A 23,101-nucleotide genomic window follows, 5' to 3' on the forward strand; every position below is an offset into this window, starting at 1 on the left:
TGGGCATCCATCTTGCTCGATTTACTTTGCTAATCCAGGCCTAAACTCGTCTAAATTAGCCATTTTAACCACTGTTCTCTGTGCTAAGACAGCTTAACGCCATCATGACCACTGTAGCAGCGTCTTCGTATGCTTTTCCAATTCTCAGTGTAGCAGATATTGTCAATTTTATCAAGCAACGCTTTCCAAACATTGCCTATGTTACTGCGGATGATATCAACAAACCTCAGGTAAGCCTCTTCTATCCCACAAAATACTACCCAATTGAAGCCAATCGATCCTAGTTAGTCGAGTAGAAAGTAGGACTGCATCCCCTAAACGCCTAGAATACATTCAAAATTAGCTCGGTTGTCCTTATCCATTCGTTTAGTAACGCGATAGCTTACGATCTTACTTCAAACTATGGCAAACTAGCGTTCGATCGACAGTGATGACCCATTCAAATCAGCTTGGCGATGCTTGTCCAATCGATCAGTAAATCTAGTTCAGGGATCATAGACTACTGCTCCATCTAATTTATTGACTATATAACAGCATAGAGAGATTCAAAACTAGCTTGGCTGTCCTTATCCATTCGTTTAGTAACACGATAGCTTGCGATCTTACTTCAAACTATGGCAAACTAGCGTTCGATCGACAGTGATGACCCATTCAAATCAGCTTGGCGATGCTTGTCCAATCGATCAGTAAATCTAGTTCAGGGATCATAGACTACTGCTCCATCTAATTTATTGACTATATAACAGCATAGAGAGATTCAAAACTAGCTTGGCTGTCCTTATCCATTCGTTTAGTAACACGATAGCTTGCGATCTTACTTCAAACTATGGCAAACTAGCGTTCGATCGACAGTGATGACCCATTCAAATCAGCTTGGCGATGCTTGTCCAATCGATCAGTAAATCTAGTTCAGGGATCATAAACTACTGCTCCATCTAATTTATTGACTATATAACAGCATAGAGAGATTCAAAACTAGCTTGGCTGTCCTTATCCATTCGTTTAGTAACGCGATAGCTTGCGATCTTACTTCTAACCATGGCAAAGTACCGCCCGATCGACAATCATTGAGGGAGTCGACCTATTCAAATCAGCTTAGCGATGGTTGTCCAATCGATCAGTAAATCTAGTTCAGGGATCATAGACTACTGTTCCATCTAATTTATTGACTATATAACAGCATAGAGAGATTCAAAACTAGCTTGGCTGTCCTTACCCATTCGTTTAATAACGCGATAGCTTACGATCTTACTTTAAAGCATGGCAAAATAGCGTTCGATCGACAGTCATGACCTATTCAAATCAGCTTGGCGATGCTTGTCCAATCGATCAGTAAATCTAGTTCAGGGATCATAAACTACTACTCCATCGGATTGATTAAGTATACAACAGCATAGAGAGATTCAAAATTAGTTTGGCTGTTCTTATCCATTCGTTTAGTAACACGATAGCTTGCGATCTTACTTCAAACCAAGGCAAAGTACCGCTCGATCGACAGTTATGACTCATTCAAATCAGCTTGGCGATGCTTGTCCAATCGATCAGTAAATCTAGTTCAGGGATCATAAACTACTGCTCCATCTGATTGACTGATTATACAACAGCATAGAGAGATTCAAAATTAGCTTGGTTGTCCTTATTTATTCGTTTATTAACGCGATAGCTTACGATCTTACTTTAAAGCATGGCAAGATAGCGTTCGATCGACAGTTATGACCTATTCAAATCGACTTGGCGATGCTCGTCCAATCGATCAGTAAATCTAGTTCAGGGATCATAAACTACTTCTCCATCGGATTGATTGAGTATACAACAGCATACAGAAATTCAAAATTAGTTTGGTTATCCTTATCCAATACTTTAGTAACGCTAAAACTTACGATCTGACTTCAAAGCATGGAAGAATACCGCTCGATCGACAATCGTTGAATAGAGTAGAGGGATTTAAATCAGCTTGATGACTGTTGTCCAATAAATCAGTAAATCTACTTAGTGGATTATACAATACTGCTCGATGTAATTTACTTATTATACAGTATAACTGCATAGATGATTCCAAATTAGTTTAAAAGAATTGTCCTTATTCTATAGCTTAGTAAAGCAAGACTACATTAGAAGCCTGAAAAAATACCCCTGGATCGACAGTCATTGAAATAAGTCGACGGATCCCAATCAGCTTGACGATTGTTATCAAATCAATTAGTCAATCTAATGAATGGATTAAGTAAATCTAAGTTTTTGCTTTAAGTAAATCCAGTGAATGCATGCTATAATACTGATCATTCTACTTTACTTATTATACGAGTAGAATAAAGTAGACAAATTCATAATTAGCTTGGTTGTCCTTATCCAATACTTTAGTAACGCTAAAACTTCAGTCATTGAAAAGAGTAGACGGACTACTGGTAGAATGACCTTGATAATTTTTGTCTAAAAAATAAATCACTAAATCTAGTTAATAGATTATAAAATACTCCCTGCTCTCGTAGACTAATGATATCGTAACATGGATAGATTGAAAATTGACTTCATTGTCCTTATCCCATCGTTTAGTAACGCTAAAAGCTTGCTTTCTCATCACGCAATCAAGTTAGACTCGAAAAAAATAGACGCATCGAGATCGGTCTACACAGTACTGTTGGCTTATTCTTGACGTTTGCAAATTTCAACCAAGCTCAAGCATTAACAAATACCTTGCTAGAGGATTGCTCACAAACTGAACGCTATATTCTTTGCATTCCATACTAGAGACCAGCATTTCGTGATACTGCAGTCTTCTATTTCTCCGCTTTCGCCATATAAAATGTTCACCCATGATGTAGTTTTCTATCACCTAGTATTAAGAAAGGTTCAGAAAAAGCAACACTGTATCCCATCATTTCACCACAACTGTAGACTACCAATATTCACCAATGATACAGTTAGGATCTTGGATAGCACCTTCTACGGTCGAGAAATGTATTCATCTATTCCACTGGTGTAAACAACAAATTTTGATCAATGATATAGTAGAATCTTGTGCTCTACAGGTGCCGCTTGTAGACAAAAAAAATACTTAGAAAGGGACACTGGACCTGTATTCTTTTACACGTATTCCGCCAAATGTAGAAGAGAAAATGCTATCAATGTAGACAAAAACTATTCAGAAACTAGACATCATGTTGTTGTATTCCGTTTTTTGTAGACAAGAAATATCAAGATATCAATGTAGACAAAAACTATTCAGAAACTAGACATCATATTCTTGTATTCCACTTTTATTGACAAGAAATGTCAAGATATCAATGTAGACAAAAACTATTCAGAAACTAGACATCATGTTCTTGTATTCCACTTTTGTTGACAAGAAATGTCAAGATATCTATGTAGACAAAAACTATTCAGAAACTATACATTATGTTCTTGTATTCCACTTTTGTAGACAAGAAATGTCAAGAAATTATATGCTGTATTCATGGAAAGTTTAACAGGATTCGATGGCAATTACCAGGTGAGTTAGCTGATCTTCAACATGCTAGTCTACGACAATGCAGTCTACGAGTTCAACTGATATTTGGACTCTTTGCAATCTCATAATTATAATTGTTGTGTAGCCACGTTTTGCGGCGTTAGAAAACTGCCAATTTGCTGATTCGATACAAGAACCTTTATCTGTAGTGGTCTTCTCAATGGTGCTGTAAGTAGAATTATCAATGTATCCTTTTCATGCATTAGTAATAGGAAGCATCCATCCAATACAGTGCAAGGTCTTCAAGTCTTGCAAGATCTTAGTTACTTGTAATGTATCAATAATCAATCATATCAATTCAGACAGAAATGGATAGTACTGTATTAATAGGAATCTAAATAATTTACTTTCAATCACGATAAAGATCCAAAGTACTAAAAGACTCTGGTGTTAATGGTGTTAACTTGGACGATATACTTTCACCAGGTAAGTAGAAAGAACTAATAAATGAGTTATTAATAATCGTAACCAGTAGGCTTAAAAATTTTAATGTACCTATGAGGTAGAATGAGAATCATGAATTAATTGTAATGATGTAGTGAAAAGTAAATTATTTAAACTTATTAATTTGGACAACAGCTAATAGCCAGGCATGCTACCGGTAGTAATAGCCTTTGCAATACAAAATGTGCTCATACTAATAATACCAATGTAATTATGTATCTTTTACAGCAAGAAAGAAAACCATCCGCAATTTGAGGTAACTGCAATATAATTTTTCATAGAATACCGAGACATCCTTTAAAGCAGTTCATTTTCCATTGAAATTATCCATACTCCTTGAGGTCACATTGCATTGAAATAGACTATTCCATTACTATAGCTCAATATTATTGACTGTATCCTACGTCGTATCAATAGTTTACATTAAAAATACACTTTGTATACTCTATCAAATTATAGCAATAAATTGATTATGCCTAATTCAAGTGCAGTCTATGAATAAAATAGAACCCTAGTAACTCAATGATAAACGAAATTTTAATGATTAAACAACTTGCTTACACAATTATCCGAGAATAACGCGTAGATTGACTCTTTATCTACCTTGTATCATCATTGCAGTGCTTTAATCAACTTTCAACGATTCGTCGATTCTCAAATACACATTTTCGAAGAAAGCGCATCAGTAGCTGTAAGTATCGATCAATATATTTTTGTAAACTTTTTCCAGGTATTAAAATTGACAGCATACAGATATTAACAATCTTGCTTAAATACAGGAATCATTAAACAACCAACACCAGCAATTGCGAGTCAAAAGCCAAGAATTAGATCAAAAAATCACTAATCTAAAGTACATCTTTCTTACGAATCTCTCTTCATTCATTTAATGTCAATTGTTGCAATTATCATGTACGATAAATCATTTCGCATTTATATCATTTTAGAGCCAAAAAGGCCATGGAGGATATAAAAATGAAAGATGTATGCCTTCGCATTTTAGCGCTCTCTATCTCGTACGACTAATTCGAAATCGCTTACAAAAGATAACTAATCATTTGGAAATATTTCAATGTACTTATTATAGCTATTACCTCAAGTTGAAAATTTAGAAAACGAATTGAGTCGATTTGATGAGCAGCAGGTACAAAAAATAATGGATGCTATCAAAAATAATAATTTGTACAAAGACAATCTTGTCATCATATCCAAATAACCATTAAATCAATTAATTGAACGGATTTATATCGTTGTTATTCCTGTACTGATTGCATTGGTCGTTGCTTTTAATGACAGCAAAATCTCAACCAGGAAATGAGCAACCTAAAAATCAAGACTTCAGAAAATGAAAATCATTTGGTAACTCCTTTAATTAGACAATTTTTATTATAATTCAACAGAAAAAAGTGAAATTGATGGCAAATAATGTTGTATTCATCTTACAGATAAAATTCAGAAAAAACAAAGCAGAATTGGACAAAAATGTAGAGAAACTTAATCAGCGAATTGTTGCTTCTCCAGAAAGATTGCAAAGCGTAAGTTTTTAGTGCAGAACCAAATCATTCCAATTTAACTCTAAATTATCATTACTATTTAGATAGATAGAATAAATTGTTATTCTTTCATTTCATGTTTTATTAATATTAGACTTTAGCCAGCTTGACAACACGCATAGATGACTGTAGAAAAGAAATAGAAGATAAACGAATCAAAAATGAAGAGAATGTTGAAAAAATTAATAAATTGTCTGACTGCACAGAGGTACACGAACAGAGTTTGTAATGTAATTTCTTTTGAAATGCGCCTTTTGACTGTCATTTTCAACATAGGCATGCGATGAACTAACTACCTTATGTAAAAGTACACTTACCGAAATGGATCGATACCGGTAACAAGAGCCATTAAATAATAATTTATATCGCATTATCACTTGAAAAGTAATTGTAATCCTACTTTACACTGCCATAGCGAGAATGTCCGAGAGTATGAGGCAGTCGTTGATTTACGAATAGAAAAGACTGAAGCATTGCGTGAACTAAATCTCAACGTCCAGGTAGTACACTTTTTAGAAAAAGTGACTCAATAGTATATAATTCATGATAAATGTATTTATGTATACATATGTAATTTGAAACATTCAACAATTTTTTTTCTTACAGAATTTAGAACGAGAATTGCAATCAAAACGAGACACACTGGCTACTGTAAGATCGCAAAACAAAACTAAATTAAACCAAGTTGAAAAATTACTCGAAGAAAAGCAAAGGTAAGTAACATGGTCTACATATCGTCCGAATTTTGTATCAGCCACTTGAGATTATCCTCTATTTCAACCATTCTAACTTGGCCAGTAATAAGTAACTTACACGTTTCATTGCAGGGAGCTTGCTGACTTTCAAAAGAAAAGGCATGAAGACAATGAACAAGCAATGGAGCTATCTCATGAAATGGATGCTATTAAAGCAGAAATTGAAAAATCGAGAAATGAGCATGCTGGTAAAATCAAGAAAGCTGAGGATACTTATGAACTTTTGCTACAAGAGGTAACGTTTTGAAAATGTTTGCTATTGTACAAATTTTTTCTACCAATAACGTACTATCCTTAGGCAGATATTTTACTTACTTTTTTCTCCTGTTTACGTAGTTGGATAACTACCATCAGAAATTAGCGGAATCATGGAAAGAAGTCACCGACTCCTTGGAAATAAAACCAACGATACCATAAATACGTTACTGTAGAATTGTATGCACAAACACATATTCTACCTTATGTGATATTAAAATAGTGTTATCTGTATGTGTGTATCTGTAATGCAAACAGGTTGCATTCTAGTATTCACATCATACTCCCCTAAAAATTTATATGATTGATTTTTTAACTATACTGTACTTACAAGACCTTGGACCATTCCACATACTGCATGCGATGTGGACATGTACCCATGCCACCATGGTTCGTAGGGCTATATTGGAATAACAAAAAATGTACCTTGATTTTGTAATTATGCGTCCAAAATCTGTTCGACTGTCTGTTTCAAGAATCTTAGACATTTAAAGTAATCTTCGTATAATGTAATTCCTGTAACTTACAGTAGTAGCAATTGGCATTATGGATACATGGTAAAGATCACCAATAGCAATTGAGCATATCTATAAATAAGTTTCGTTGTTTTCAGGAAATTGTGGATTTTCCAGATGACTCTTAATGTAATATTTAAGGATTAGTAACTATGATAACAAAAATCTTACTATTTTAACGACTAGGCGGAAATTTTTTTATCTGAGGCGCTAGATCGATGTAGTACATGACGTTAAAATTATTAAATAAATGTTTAAATATCTACTCGCAGACTTTTCAATCACTTGATACATTATCCCGATAGCCTTAGCAATTGCAACGATCTAGAATGACAAGCTAGCAAAATGAAATAAATAGAATAGCGGTTAACATTGAATTCACCTTGACCTTTCATAATTCTATGCCTCCAGCATTCAGTATCCACTTTAATTCATTTTTAAAAAAGTAGAATATAATGTGTGCTACTGCTATGATGAACCGTGCTTCATTTCTGTAATCGAATCTTAGCAATAGAATTATCAAAGTATTTTAATTCCTACATTAATATACATCGGCAATTAGGTATTAATCAAATATCATTGGCCATTAATTATCAATAGCTAATCAATTATTTAATTAAATGATTTATAAAGGATGTGATGAGCTTGATATCTGTAATAGAAATCCTATTAATGTGATTACAACTTTTGTAGTTAAAGATGGTTGCACCGGACTGTTTTCATGGCATTTAGCCTTAACAGCTGCACATTCCTCTTCGGAATGGCAACGCTAGAACATTGTATTAAGAATGTAGTTATGCATTGGTTGAAAGATCTTTAATTTAGTATACTCCTACCTACAACATCTATTCTACACCGAGAAAAGCAAACGATGACTATGGTCAAAAAATTATCATCACTTTTATCATCTAAAGAAGAAACAGGAAATTTCACTTTACGGAGCAAGATGGCCTTGCAGGGAAAACTATGCATACTGTAGCAGAGAAATCTTACATATTGGTCAGTGAACCAGGCAAAGTCAGGAGCCATACTCGAATTGGAATTTTGACTTTGTTACTAAAAGAAGAAGCCTGACAGTGATATTCTAGTTTAAAAGCTCATGAGCTAGCTCAGCTAAGCCCAGACCGTAAACAGGCATAGCAGAGTTCTGGTATGCGCAATTTATGTCAATCCTGCATAACTGCAGCCTAAAAGATAGACTCACATCTGTAAATACGTAAATGTCAATGAAGTGAATTTATTTCAAGTCTGCACTCTTATATACCAGTATGCGGCTTAATTTAGAGTCGACCTCAACTCTCGATCATATTATAACTATATGTAGTGTGGAAATTAATATCTTTATTACTTAAAGTTAGAATACATTCTAGTAAAATTTCACACGTTGAAATCCATATGCATCACGCAATCGAATAATATTAGCCATTCATTAATTGTTGATTAACTATGCATGACCTGTGCACAATTTCTGCAATAAAAATCTCAACTATACGGTTAAAATTTTTTAATTTGATGTGGTTGTATCTGCAGCCGTATTGTCTACTTCTTGGCTTTTAGTCTTAGCAACCGCACATTTTCCTTCAGAACGACCATGATGGGACACTTCGTTAAGATTGTATTTACGCATTTGATGGAAGTCATCTAATATACTCATACAGCATACATTCTATAGGTAAAAATAAAAATAAAATATTAAAATTTTAGCGAAGAAATTATCCTGCAAATCATACCATCGAAATTTTCGTTCCATAGCAACAATGAGCATTTAATCGTCGAAATTTTCGAAAACTATAATATACTAAGCATACTGTAGCCAATTTCAATGAAACCATGATAAGGGTTGTAAATAATTATTCTATCCTACATTTTATGATTAGCATATACTTGAGTTGTACAGTATACAGTAATTAGAGTCTCCCATCTTCACGTGATGTACGACAGCATCATAACTAATTAACTATTACAAATCATGCCTTATCACTTTGTACCATAACAGTAGTAAGAACTGACAACATTGACATACCCTGACAATTTCAATAACAATAACGACATCAGGGTTATCCAAATTGACTTGATGCTTAATTTGGCCATCGATAACTATATCGGCTACGGTTGCAATTACTTGATCTCTATTGAGATCGCCGTTATATCTCGATTTATATGAAATTGCAAACTACATTGAATTGAAAAATAAGACTCATTCAGAGAATTATAATAAGAAATCATTTAAATAGTGTTTTCTGTCTTACATACTTTACACTCTTTGGCAGTATCGTTTTGAAAATATTGCTTTAAATATTGAGGGCAGCATTTCTTAATATCGTCTAATGATGAATGGCAAATGAACGTCACAGGTATCAAACGCTGGCAAAATCTATTCGAGAAAACAATTGCATCAAAGTATCATCTATTAGCAGTAGTAACATTTTTGAATATCTTTATTCAGTCTGATTAATTCACAGTCATGCTATGTAACGATAACACTACTACGAATGGATCTCTAAATATCTGTAATAAGGTTTCATTGCCATATCCATATGATTTTTACCTAACGCTAGCCTTTCGCTCTATTAAATCTTTAAAAATCGATTTTGTCAATTCGTAAGGGTCTCCTTTATTACATTCAATAAAGTAAATATTTTTCACTCCTGTTTCAACAGCTTGAAAGTAATTTTTCCAATTATCTTTAAGCGCGCTAATTTCCTTTTCTAACTCTTTCGATGGATCATTATCTACTGTCACGTAGAGAGAGTGGAACGTAATTAACAGTTAATACTGGTGATACAGTAATTAATAGACTTGAATTCTCTACACTGACCTTCAGATTTTGATGTTTTGGAATCGTCACCATCATCATTACCATATAATCGATCCGCAGACTATACATTAGTAGTAAAGTACTTGTTATTAGATAGTGATTGCATAGCAATCTTTAATCTTATGTCACCTGTAAGTATATACAGATATATATGTATATTACGTTTCATAGAAAACATACTTGCAAGGTATAAATAAAAAAATCACAATTCTATGCGTAGAGCTATTACCTATTGACAGGAGTAATGTAGGTGTAAGTGACATTATGAGGCACAATCCATTAGTAACGAGACAAGTTATAGCATGATAAAATATTCTCTCTGAGTCAGCTGCAGCATAACTCTTACCTACTACTTGTGAATTTATCGTTGCTGCTACTGTAAATAGTCGTATATCACTTCTAGCACTATGCCTGTGTTCTTGCATCGCATCATTTTAATGATTTATTTTAAATATTGTATTATTTGTAAATCCTATATAGAATTAACAAGGCATAAAAAAGATCGGAGTCCGTCGCATTGTCATTGCTTCCTTGATTATACGTATCTGCGTACATTTTAGAGATCGTAGCCATACCAACTCTCTTTACATCGACTTTTGTACATTGGTTGTAATAATTACTACTATGACTAATCAGTATATTGTTAAACTTAAACCTAACAGTATCCATTAGAGCACATCTTGGATCAATCTTGTAGGACTCAATTAATCTTATCTGCCGTATCTGTACTAGATTCGAGATTGTGGAATCTGTAATGTGACAGTTTCAGTCGAAAATTGTGTACTGGCTGTCCTATGTCTAGTTGCTATTTCACATTTGGCTAAGTTTTAGCTTAATAGTACTCACTACAGTTAGTCTTAACATTTCGATTGGCCTTAAACTGATTCCATTTATCTGTACTCAATTAGAACTTGTAGACTGCACATCGATAATTTTAATAATATTAATTGATGTGGGGATTACTATCTGCAATATTGACTGTCATCGATGGACATAACGCTCAGCTTTAGCTTGAGAGTATTTATTGAAGCATGCCTGAACTAGTTGAATTGGGCTCCAATAAATCTTATCTATCTGTCCCAGAGAAAATTTGAAGGTATGGTGTAAGAATTAGTCAATAATGAATCTTCTAAATTGTCTTATTTCGCCTACAATCTTTAAAATGGTGACTTTAAATTGAATTCAATGTATACGTAAGCCAGGGACTGCTACATAGGATAACAACAACACTTGTGATACGTGTATCGCCTCTTGTGCATCAATTTATTACTTTATCCTTAACTCGTCTATCTATACTCAAAGATGTCATCATCAAGAGTGAAAATTTGCGATACCTCATGGAGTAATTGATAGATTTCAGCAAGAGCTCCCCTATTTTGCACATTATTGCATGTCAGTAAAACGCCATTCAATCCAGGTCGCATACCTCTGGGATCAACATGCTATAGAAGAAAAAGGAATAATGGCTGTTGTCATGGAGGTTTGCAACCTAGTCTAGTGTTGATTAATCATCGTTCGCTAAGTATGTTACCTTTTTCTTCCTAAAATTCACGTAATAAGCTTTAGCTCGTTTTCGTTTCCCGTCATTAGCACTTTCGTCCTGCGTTGCCATTGCTACGCTGCACTGCTAGAGAGTCAGTGGGCCGCAGTTAGAAGAGACTCTTGCTGTACTAAAACAGTCGTTTAATCACCGCTCAAGAATGAAAATAGTGATATAGTATGGTGAGAAGACGACCGCATTAAACACTAGAGCGATGCTGTCCAAGTGTACAGTAACACTACAGACTAATACTGTACACTGTAGAGGGGTCCTACTGCGCAGAAGTAATGACGTCACATGATCGGCGTGAGCAGCTTGCAAGCCAAATCACCGTTCAATAATGAAAACATTGATATAGTATGGGTAGTGGACGACTACATTAAACACTAGAGTAATGCTGTACAAGTGTACACTGTACAGTAACACTACAGACTAATACAGTCCAGTACTGTACTGTACAGTACGACAGTGTACTGTAAATTGCACAGTACTGGACACTGTAGAAAGCCACTACTGCGCAGAAGCGATCGTGTCACATGATCGGCGTGAGCAGCTTGCAAGGCAAATCACCACTCCAGAATGAAAATATTGCTATAGTATTGCAAGTAGGCGACTGCATTAAACACGAGAGCGAAGTCTTTCAAGCAGTTTTGTTTACAAGACCATTTGAAACGTTTTACTGCTTCAGCATACCGCAGAGTACAGTACAGTACATACTGTACAGTGTACAGTACGGTGCAGTACAGTACTCTACACTGTACTGTACAGAGTCACACTACTGTACAGTGTACAGTACAGAATACTGTAGAGAGATCCTACTGTACTGTAACTGTGCGGTAGCGATGGTGTCACATGATCGGCGTGAGCATCTTGCTAGCCAAATCACCGCTCAAGAATGAAAATGTTGATATAGTATGACGAATAAACGACTGTATTAAACACTAGAGTGAAGTTTTACAAGCAATTTGGTTTCTTCAATGGAGTGTTATTGACGTACGGGACACCGCCTCACAATCTCTATTGAAGCAGTTATCATCGTGATCCATCATCGATATCAACAACCCATAGTAGACAAGCCCCCATCAATAACAACAAAGTCAAGACAAAATGAAGACGCCATTTGCGGTCTTGAATTTCTTCCTTGTGTTTTACTTATCGGCTGTTTTATGTGTTAGTTATCAGCCTACATGGGAATCCTTGGATAAGAGACCTTTACCGGATTGGTATGATAAAGCAAAAATTGGCATTTTTATGCATTGGGGAGTATTCTCGGTGCCGAGTTATGGCCACTCTGGTGCTGCTAGTGAATGGTTTTGGCATAACTGGAAAAGGAACAAGCCTGATGCAGGAACAGTTCAATTTATGAAGAAAAATTTCCGCCCTGATTTCCAATATACTGATTTCGCTCCCATGTTTCGTGCAGAATTGTACGATCCTTACGAATGGGCTGAAATAATCCAAAATTCTGGCGCAAAGTAAGTGTATGGACCAATACCATCAGTAGTGCATGCTAAATCCACTGGTCTCCAACCGCTTCACTTCAGTAACAATCATTTATTAAATAACCGATCCAATACATGATCATAGTTAATTCATCCGTCTATACTATAGCCATCCTACATCAAGACACCATCACCATAGGTATCAGTCTGTAAAGTAGACAGTCATTTATCCATTCGAAAAACTTACGTCATTGGCGATCTCCTTTTGCCTCATTTCTATCCGATGTAGTAATACGCGTACTTTACTGTACTTTCCATGTCTGATAATATGAAAACTGCACTGTTGATGTTCACTTGCTACTAGTCTTGTCGCCTTGTCCCCAAAATACCAATAGTTCAATATGTATAGACACTGGTACCACAATAAATTGGTCAACTTATACCGCACAACAGTACTCTACTGTATCCACGCTTTGCATTAAAATCGAAAATACTGTACTAGATAATATGTCTACAGCTCACCGTTCAACGAGTTATCAATAGTAAACAATTGCCATCAACAACATTACTTTACCGGAAAGATTACAACATCATCTTTAAATTATCTTGTACTTATATCCAATCATCATCAATCGATATTCAAAAAAAGAGTATTACAAATTCTCACTTTCAATTAACCCATTTTGATTGATCCTTCAAACTATAGATATGTCATCTTAACTTCAAAGCATCATGAAGGATATACCCTTTATCCATCCAAGCCTTCATGGAATTGGAATTCTATGACCGTCGGATCCAAAAGAGATCTTCTAGGTAATGATGATTTAGACATAGATAGTCTTACATTTCTTGACTTCTTCCAAGAGGTATAATTTATTTCAAATCGAATACCTTACAACTATCTTGATGGTATATCATTACAAAGTATTAAGTATAAAACTGTCTTCTACCATCTTTCACTGTAATATCACATGTAGACATACGTACAATTTTATCGCTTCCATATCATAATTATGTTATCATCGATTACAAGTTGCCAATTTTGAGAATGTCCACTTACAAGTATACGCGTATATCTCCATCGTGTTACACCTCGATAATACCCTTTCAATCGATTTTATGCTTGAATTGAGTAATACGTACGTACGAATAGGTACCATTATTAAATGTATCTTTAAATGCAAGATTGGCATTCTTACAATCGGATAATGCTCTACAAATGTTTCTGTAGTAGCTGACGCAATACGTATGCCATACATACTGTACATTTAATGGAGATGGTGCAGCAATTTCCACATTATCGCTCTCATTGACATTCATCAATGTCAAGGAACGATCTGCAATACTAAGATGCATTTACTGATCTATCTCATCTAATCCAGGTGAATTGGCTCATGCAATTAGAAACAAAACAAAAGTTCGCTTCGGTGCTTATCACTCACTCTTTGAATGGTTTAATCCAATCTTTCTGCAAGATCAAAAAAACAACTTCAAAACTAAAACCTACGTACAAGTAAATGATGAATTATCCTATAGAAATTAATTTCTGCTTGCATAACGGTGATATAGTTACGATTACGACTCAGTTATAAAATTCTCTATGAAATGAAATTTCATTCTAGTATGTTAGCACCAGAAACACTTTGTCCATTTGATAGGATTGTAGGACATTATCACCACTAAGATTTATTTTTACTATGTTATCACCAAGATGTTAATGTTTCATAAAATAATAAATCAACTAGGAAGTTCTAATGCCCGAGATACATGATCTGATCGTGAATTATAAGCCAGAGATTTTGTGGGCTGATGGTGAATGGGCGGCGAATGATACTTATTGGCAGAGCAAACAGCTCCTTGCGTGGTTATATAATAAAAGGTTATAACTACAAGATAAATCATATTATAGATGGATGATGAAATCATAATTTTATCTCATTGAAGGCTTTATAAATTAACATTTTTAATTTCTACATAAATTAGCCCTGTCAAAAATACCATTGTCACTAACGATCGATGGGGTAAAGGGGATAGAAATAAACATGGTGGTTTTTTTACTGGTGGCGATCGCTACAGCCCTGGCACTATACAGAAGCATAAATTTGAAAATGCCATGACTATCGATCGTTATAGCTGGGGTTTCTCTCGGCCATCTAACCTAAACGCTTACTTGACTATTGAAGAATTATTATCAATTTTAGCTAAAACAATTAGGTATGGCTTTGTTAAGCATAGCACTAAACGTATCTATACGTTATTATGTGCAGTACACTAATTATCTATTGGTATTATATTATAACTAAACAAAAATTATATATCACTCTGATGCAATCGTGCTCATAGCTTGCTAATCTTTGAATTGTTTTTTGTGTCATAAATAGTTGTAATGGTAATTTAGCCATTAATATCGGACCAACACATGATGGTCGTATTGTACCGATCTTCCAAGAGAGACTGTCTCAACTTGGCCAATGGCTAAAAGTAAATGGTGATGGCATTTACGAGACTCGACCATGGCATGTGGCCAAAGACTCTAGTAACAGTAATGTTTGGTAAGCTAGCCCATAGCAAGCTACTTCAAAATTTTTTATCTAGACAAAAGACTTAAACAACAAACACAGTAGTACGCCTACATGACAGATATATTAAGACAACTGACAGTTTAACACCTTTTCTTCTCAGGTATACATCCAAGAATGGTACTGTGTATGCTATCGTTCTTAAGTGGCCAGGTTCTACTTTATCCTTAGCTGAACCAATGGTGCAGGCAAAGGAAACTAAAATTGGTTTACTTGGGTACAAAGGGAATTTTTCATTTAAAAGTCAATCCAAGAATAAGGGAGTCATTATTAACATTCCACCATTAACCGTTGCTCAATTACCATGCAAGTGGGCTTGGGTATTTACATTTACTAATTTAAAAAATAAGTAAGATACTGTAGTGTGAGGTGGTAGAGCTTACCCAAATCGCGATAACTATTATTATTGCAACTAGTCTTACATCCTATGTTACAATATGCTGTAGATATTACAATGCATAGTATCGTTTTAATCTTGTCAAACCAATCCAAAAATTGGTATCACAGTGTATGGATAGATTCCTGAACTGTTCCTACTTTTAAAATTGTCTTAAAATGCAAATTTTTGTCGTATTCTGTGCATCTTGTAGTGAATATTTCTTAATTTTACAGGAAACATTATCGCACCATGGTGCTTTTCCATTAACACCGTATGATTTTTAATTCTTGTAGTCATGATGGTATAATCTGTAAGATTACGTAATCATGTATCAAATTCAGTTCCAAGACCACTGATACATCACAAAGATCTATCAGAAGTGCGTTTAATGAATTTTTTATCCAATGGTATATGTACTTGGTAAACTATGATGACGAATCAGTGTCGGTTTGATCATAAAGTAACTATAGCGAATAATATGTTTATGTTCTCGTTTGTTTATTAAATGTAAACACATTTCTATGTTCTATGTAGGATTAGGTATATACTAGATAAAACAATAAAAAATTACAGTATTGTTAATGGAATCAAACGTAGGTGGAAATTATTGATGCAATAAACTACACAATATACATATTAAAATTTCGCGTACACCATCTTCTTCTGAGTACTCCCAATCACACCAATCGCAAACATTACACTTTACAAATTCATCAAAGCTAAGTTTTTTGCTCCTCTCTTTCCATGCACGGCAACTTTAACACAACGGAAGAAATCCACACGTTTTGATCAAAGTAAGTATAATAAGCACTTTATTAATGAATTATGTGCAATATGAAATATTAAAATGAAACAAAAAAAGACTTAAAGTTCATAACTAGCATCTATTGTATGTTGAATCTATCCATGACAGCATTTAAACTAAGTGCAGCAAATTGATTTCATCAATACTAAGCTGATGCAGTTCTTAACTAAACAAAGTAGTTGACTACGGTTGTTATGAAAGTCTAAGAAGTTGTCAAGAAATAGATATCTTTCTGCTTTAAACAAATCATTCATCATCTTCGACAGAGAGAATTGAATATGCAAAATTGCTTCTACAGGTAAAGACAATAACAGTGCTAGTAGAGTCACATTTCAAGATGATACAAACAATCATCCGACGATGGCATTATTCAAACATATCTTCGATAACAATACAGGTTTTCAGTTTACAATTAACTGTACAAAAAATCGCCACTTAAAACCAGCAAATATACTGTGTAATAGGCTCCTAGATTATACCAGGATAAAAAATGCAACACATATTTCACATACGAATAATTTAAAACTGGCATAGAGACTGAAATCGGGTATTACCTATAAAATAGTGTTTACGTAAATATAATGCTACATAATATTATAAAAATTGCCACAACTTGTATGGATTACTTTAATTTCTCACGTAGCAAAAACAATTGTTCACCCTTTCATTGACGTCCGTTAACGTCACCGTGATTATCTGATTTTTCAGAAGGTAAAACATCTTGAAAGTAAGGATGCTGCAACGATTCTTCAGCTGTCAGTCTTTCCTTAGGATTGAATTTAAGTAATTTCTAAGAGTGTAAACGAATCCATTAATATAATGTAATTTCAATTGTAATTACGAAAGTATATTGTGCTATGTGTATTATTGTTAGACCTGTAATAAATCGACTCCATCCTGGCAAATTTCAGGCATCATTTCACTATACTGAACCGGTCTACGCGTATACTGACAAAATGTACTTCGGGAAAAAGGAATGTTTACTGGCCACTCAGATTCATCAGGCAATCCAGTCATGCTACAAAAAATCAAAATACGTACAAAGGCAATTCTTAGTTTATCTCGTAAATAAAATTAATCAAGACAGTAGTGCATATACTGCATATAGAAGAAATACCGTATTTCGTACAGAGAAAAATTTCTCGAAAAATTTTTTCAACATAATCGTTGGTTTATAATAACAAAATAAAGTAATTCAATGACTAAGACGACAAGTAACTTACCTAAATATTTTCTGCAATTGGTCAATGTCAGTCTGACCGCAAAATAAAGGCCTAAGTGTAATGATGTTCCATTAATCATACTACTAACCACAAACTAATACAGGAAAATTATCCAAAAATGTATGCCATCGACTAATCCTATCTTCCGATGAAGACACTTACTCTCTAAGGTATAATTCTGCCATAATACATCCAACACTCCACATATCTACAGGAGTCGCATACGTCGATTGCAAGAGTACTTCAGGACATCGATACCATAGCGTTACTACCTATTTATCAGATAGGTATATACAAACATATAGTATATGGCATTTTAGTTGCAACTTGGGTAATGCAAGCACACGCATTATTAATTCAGTTAGTCATAAACTACTTCATTTCTATCTGCATGTCAATTGATACCAAAAGATTATCAATACCATATTGTATTGCTCTACCTCAATGTATTCTTAACACGTAAATATCATTTTTCAAAAATCCTACGCAACTATCGATATCTTACCACAGAAGTTATTGGCACATTTTCACAAAATACTTTAGCTAAGCCAAAATCTGCGACTTTAACAATTCCTTGTCGACTAATGAGGACATTTTGTGGTTTCAAATCACGATGGACTATTCGATTAGCATGTAGAAAATCGATAGCATTAACTATCTGATAAATGATGTCCTATAAATTAAGGGATAATAAAAATTAGAAAGGTGACATATAACTTGACAATGAACATACTTAAAGGAACACCGAAGTCGCGTTTGACCAGAAAGTACAGTATTGCAATTATACCATGCAATGCTGTAATTGTTAAAAAAAAATACATAGCTTTACCTTAATTTTACGTGTGTCAATGCCAGCTGAAGGGCAATTTCTTATATATGTTTGTAAATCTTGTTCAACATGTTCAAATACTAACGTTAAATCCATAGTTCGTCGATCAACTGTATAGTTTGCAAAGATATCATAGAGCCTAAAAATATAAGAAAATAAAATCAATAAAACAGGTAACAAAAAGATCCTTTATTTAAGAATCTTGATTTTTATTTCAAGTCTTGAGATTAACAATAACAATTCTCAACGACTAACTAAAGGTACTTTCTTTCAAATCGAAATAACCTCTACAACTCCTGCTTATAATTTGATTACGTTTTTCTAAAATCTATAAAATCTACCTTGTAAAAGTACTAACTGTATACATTAAATTATTATACAAATACACAATACTACTATATTTAACAGACTATAAGTATAACACATGTACAAGGATAATGAATAGCTCTGTACAATAGGTTTCCAGTAGTCTTAGAATAAACGAAATTGAACCATTGGGATAATAAATTTTCAAACTATTATTAATTTAGCAAACCGGCAAATGTTTACTCATTTTTGAATTATTTATTTTGCCTGCATGACGTTATCATTATTGCATCAAATTTTCTATTTGATTCTACGGTTTTGATAACAATCCTGTAAATCCAGTACATATTAATATGACATCCGACTAGCATACAATGTAATAACAGAAATACCGTCTCTTAAATCCAATGTCATTAACAATCTACAAGCCGAATGTCTACAGTTATCAAAGGAAATATCCATAGATCAATTATTATTGCTACTGAACCATAAGTAACATCAAGTAACATCGAATGCATAAGCATATACAAAATATGCATTTATCTGCTCTCCATAGCATTTACATCTCGTAAAATAATTTATACTACAAACAGACATATCTTTGATACTAATGCATACACTTGTCCATCATTAATTGTAAGAAGGCTTGAAATGTATCGTTTACGAATGATAAAGATGCAACTACAGTACGAAAAGTTCACTAGATTAATTTATGTCTTTAAAGGGTGATCTTAAAATTCGCACCTTACACATAGAGTGACATAGGATTAAAAACCCTCTAACTATGGTAGTACACCAGCATGCGCCTATAAGGTAGTAATATTCACTCAATCGTAAAAAGTCATCGTAATCATATTGCAGCATTCATATCATTCTAAATTAAAACATCGAAAGCAGTAATTGTTTTACCTCACAATATTTTGATGGCCGAATGATTGTAACGATTTCAAAGAGGTTATTTCACGAATGGTAGAAATGGGAATACCCTGCTCATCATTAATGACCGCTATCTTTTTTAAAGCAACCAATCGATTATGGTTCAAATCACGAGCTTTGTAGACTCGGCCATAAGCACCATTAGCAATTTCGGTAACTTGTACGTAGTTTTCCATCAGGTGAAATTGCAAATTATTTAGTTATTCTATCCAGTTTCCACCTATGCAAAGAAATAAGAAATAGCCGTATGATTAACTAATTGCACAGTATCTATAGTTTCAGCAGTAATTCCGTTTAATCATAGGGTAATATTGAAGAACATGATTAATATGCTCCAGATAGGCTCAAGACAAAAAACGGCATACAGTACACAAATAGTAAGAGTGGAAAGTAGAAACTTAAAGTTGTTCATAAACTTTCATGTATAGGTAATTGCAGCGTCTACGTGAAGTGCTAGTTTTGCATCATACTCTTAGGTGTGGATTGCAATTCTTTTTTTGGCTAAACATAAAATCAAGCATGAATATCAAAGAAGTAGGAAACTACTCTATTTAAATAGTCTACACAGCACTGCCATAGTGGTTAGATAGACAACGCATGATATCTACAGCCACTACTACATTAATAATTGCAAATTACCGTAGTACAATCGACTAGGTATTGCCTATTTAAATTTTTATTCATCACTACAATCTATATAATTTCGTGTATCCTTAATCAGAAGAAACCATAGATAAAAACCAGCGATTGAAATAGAGAACGCTTGAGAAAGATAATTTGAAAGATAGATTACTATAAATTGTTGTATTGGTATAGACATCCTACCCCATGAAATGGTCAATGTTAGTAAATCTATTGCCCAATTTTGGCTAAGACTAACATCGCAAGGTTAATTTATAAGGTGTGGTAAAGACCTTATTCAGGCTTTGACGATATAGAAATTAACTTGTAAAATTTGCTGAAGGAGCAATCTGTAGATACAATGAAAACTCCAATTTTGTTACATTCTTAAAATCAATTTACTGCAGCAGATATGCAGCTAATTGCAAGGTGTGACCGCCTCACAACATGATCAATATATTGTCCTTTCCATGTAATCATGTTGTGCCTTCTGGACTCTCTGTTCGATTAGTTCACGGTATCGTGATCTACGAATATGATGGGTGGTTGCTATTGTCGACATGATTAAATTAGATTTAATTTAATTTATTAGAGTTTTCCATAGAAACTTAAACACTTCCATCCGAAGCAACTCTTTCGAATTCTTTTGGCTTAATGTTACTGATGCACTAGTCCACAGTCAGTGCTCACACATTTGTTATACATCCACTTATTCCATATCTTATGAGTATTTGCGTCGTTGCACGGATTTAATGCAATAAATAGGATAATCATTTTGTTGCAGTTTATCCATCATTGCAGATATATTGATCATCATAGAATACTGTACAGTACGCGCATTTATTGGCAATGACTTGTTGTAATTACTGCAGCGCTATTTTAAACATGCTGTGTAAGTATCATAAATTTATTCAGTGCAATCAAAATAGTACTAAGGTTGCACATGAGGATCAGCGACTGCACATTGTACAATCTCAAAGAAGTAGATCATGCCTCGAACTATCCCTCTCCTAACGCCAATAATGACAAATAAAGGTACTCGTATTACCAAAAACAGTGAATGGGATTATGACTAAATGTGCATAGAGATCATTCTAGTCATATACCTGATAAAAAAAAATAAAAAGTTATACCTTTGGTTGAGGAATATGAATCGATGCATTAAAAGATACTTAGTACTCGCACGGTAAATTGCAAACATCGTACAGTATAGCCATTAGATAACGTTACAAATGTTCCTTTAAGTGTACAATAGCTCAATTGCTTTCCTGCGATTGTTGTTATAATATTTTAAGCATAAACATGCCGGCATCAGTACAGTACTTGCAAAAGCACGCTTACAGGTGCAGCGTGGTGTTCTATACTCTTATTGTATTACAACATTCAACAAGTATGATTGAACTGGCAATAAAGACAAGCTACAGTATAACAATCCATATTGAAAGCATTAGAGCAACGCATAGGAAAAAAAGAAGAATACAGTCATAGACCTAGAAAATTGTTGATAGTGGAATTTCATGTACAACAAATTGATCCCCAAAAAAGATAATCCCAAATAACTTTGTAGTTTAGTTCTAATTAAATATCCTACTAGCAGATTAGTAGCATAATAAATTAGCTCAGAAGCTTATAGTTATCCAAATAATCTTATTTTGTCACGTTAGTCAGCATGTACAGTGCAGTAATATATATACATGATAAGTTCAATCTACGAGTTCTATGATGGGCCTCAAAACTACCGGTACTCGTCGACGATGTCATTACCTAGTCATTAAAATTAGCATTGGTCATGCTACTAACTGTAAATCATTAATCAGATTAGCTAGATAATAAATTGGTTCTAAATGCTGTAGTCCACTATGTAAATACATCAGAATACAGTATTACCTTATTACTACAATTAATATTCCCAAATTAGGGTATTAAATTTATACTTTAACAGTGCTTTAAGCCGTAATAAGAATCTACAAGTACGATGGAATCTTATCAAGATAAGTATTTATGCCTTGGCAATAACTATCCAGTGGTTGTTATTCAATAGCTACTAATTTAATACGTAGTCTAAAAGATATGCGCGTACAAATTCTGAGAGCGTTTGTTCCTTTTATTTTGCACGATGTACTTATGCGTATCCAACACCTGACTTAAATAATTACAAATATAAGAAATAGTTAATTTGCGTATCTGCCGTAGAAGCTCTAAAAGCTAGGGACTTCCATCTACCGTGGTACAGCACTGTACACTGTACAGTCTGTACTACGAACCTTACGAATCTTATGTAAGATATTTACTTACTGAATGTAAATAAACAGTGTATGATCGTATAAACAGTATCAAGATCAGAGTCTTCAAACTAGTACTGTACTGACTACTCGTACAATATAATATCAGACCAAAACTATGCAACTCTAGCACAGCCTGTTACTTGTTCACTGCCTGGCAGAATAGATTGCCATATAAGCATTCAATTAACATATAGTCATTCACCTTGCATACACCGTAAAATAAAAACCCGGCAGGGGTGCAATTGCTTGTGACTGTGCGTGCATAATTAGACTCAAAAGATAACTGCAATGATTCTATTAGCTACCAC

The 23,101-nt window shown here is 34.1% G+C and overlaps 4 protein-coding genes across 4 annotated transcripts; 2 read left to right on the plus strand and 2 right to left on the minus strand.

The window, feature by feature from the left end:
• Positions 1 to 104: 104 nt before the first annotated feature.
• TRIADDRAFT_52934 (uncharacterized protein) lies at positions 105 to 6,677 on the plus strand (the record flags this gene model as incomplete). Its single annotated transcript, XM_002109135.1, has 14 exons — positions 105 to 230; positions 3,422 to 3,490; positions 3,594 to 3,676; positions 3,873 to 3,934; positions 4,181 to 4,208; positions 4,574 to 4,682; positions 5,040 to 5,096; positions 5,398 to 5,487; positions 5,600 to 5,713; positions 5,782 to 5,840; positions 5,891 to 6,005; positions 6,112 to 6,218; positions 6,333 to 6,495; positions 6,597 to 6,677. 14 exons carry the CDS (start codon positions 105 to 107, stop codon positions 6,675 to 6,677), a joined length of 1,263 nt encoding a protein of 420 aa, XP_002109171.1.
• Positions 6,678 to 8,534: 1,857 nt separating this feature from the next.
• On the minus strand, positions 8,535 to 11,460 carry TRIADDRAFT_52935 (uncharacterized protein; the record flags this gene model as incomplete). Its single annotated transcript, XM_002109711.1, has 7 exons — positions 8,535 to 8,696; positions 9,054 to 9,203; positions 9,284 to 9,404; positions 9,579 to 9,765; positions 9,849 to 9,909; positions 11,183 to 11,290; positions 11,380 to 11,460. 7 exons carry the CDS (start codon positions 11,458 to 11,460, stop codon positions 8,535 to 8,537), a joined length of 870 nt encoding a protein of 289 aa, XP_002109747.1.
• A 1,035-nt stretch (positions 11,461 to 12,495) lies between these two features.
• On the plus strand, positions 12,496 to 15,931 carry TRIADDRAFT_37144 (uncharacterized protein; the record flags this gene model as incomplete). The annotated part of the gene is made up of 7 exons (XM_002109136.1): positions 12,496 to 12,863; positions 13,537 to 13,643; positions 14,213 to 14,343; positions 14,576 to 14,709; positions 14,814 to 15,044; positions 15,212 to 15,382; positions 15,513 to 15,931. 7 exons carry the CDS (start codon positions 12,496 to 12,498, stop codon positions 15,760 to 15,762), a joined length of 1,392 nt encoding a protein of 463 aa, XP_002109172.1. The 3' UTR covers positions 15,763 to 15,931.
• Positions 15,932 to 17,257: 1,326 nt separating this feature from the next.
• TRIADDRAFT_52937 (uncharacterized protein) lies at positions 17,258 to 20,063 on the minus strand (the record flags this gene model as incomplete). The annotated part of the gene is made up of 7 exons (XM_002109712.1): positions 17,258 to 17,383; positions 17,470 to 17,611; positions 17,817 to 17,867; positions 17,979 to 18,088; positions 18,322 to 18,489; positions 18,646 to 18,784; positions 19,861 to 20,063. The coding sequence occupies 7 exons, from the start codon at positions 20,061 to 20,063 to the stop codon at positions 17,258 to 17,260; spliced, it is 939 nt and encodes a 312-aa protein (XP_002109748.1).
• Positions 20,064 to 23,101: the final 3,038 nt, after the last annotated feature.

This window comes from Trichoplax adhaerens, genomic scaffold, assembly GCF_000150275.1.
Source record: "Trichoplax adhaerens TRIADscaffold_2 genomic scaffold, whole genome shotgun sequence".
In the NCBI taxonomy this organism is placed as follows: domain Eukaryota; kingdom Metazoa; phylum Placozoa; class Uniplacotomia; order Trichoplacea; family Trichoplacidae; genus Trichoplax; species Trichoplax adhaerens.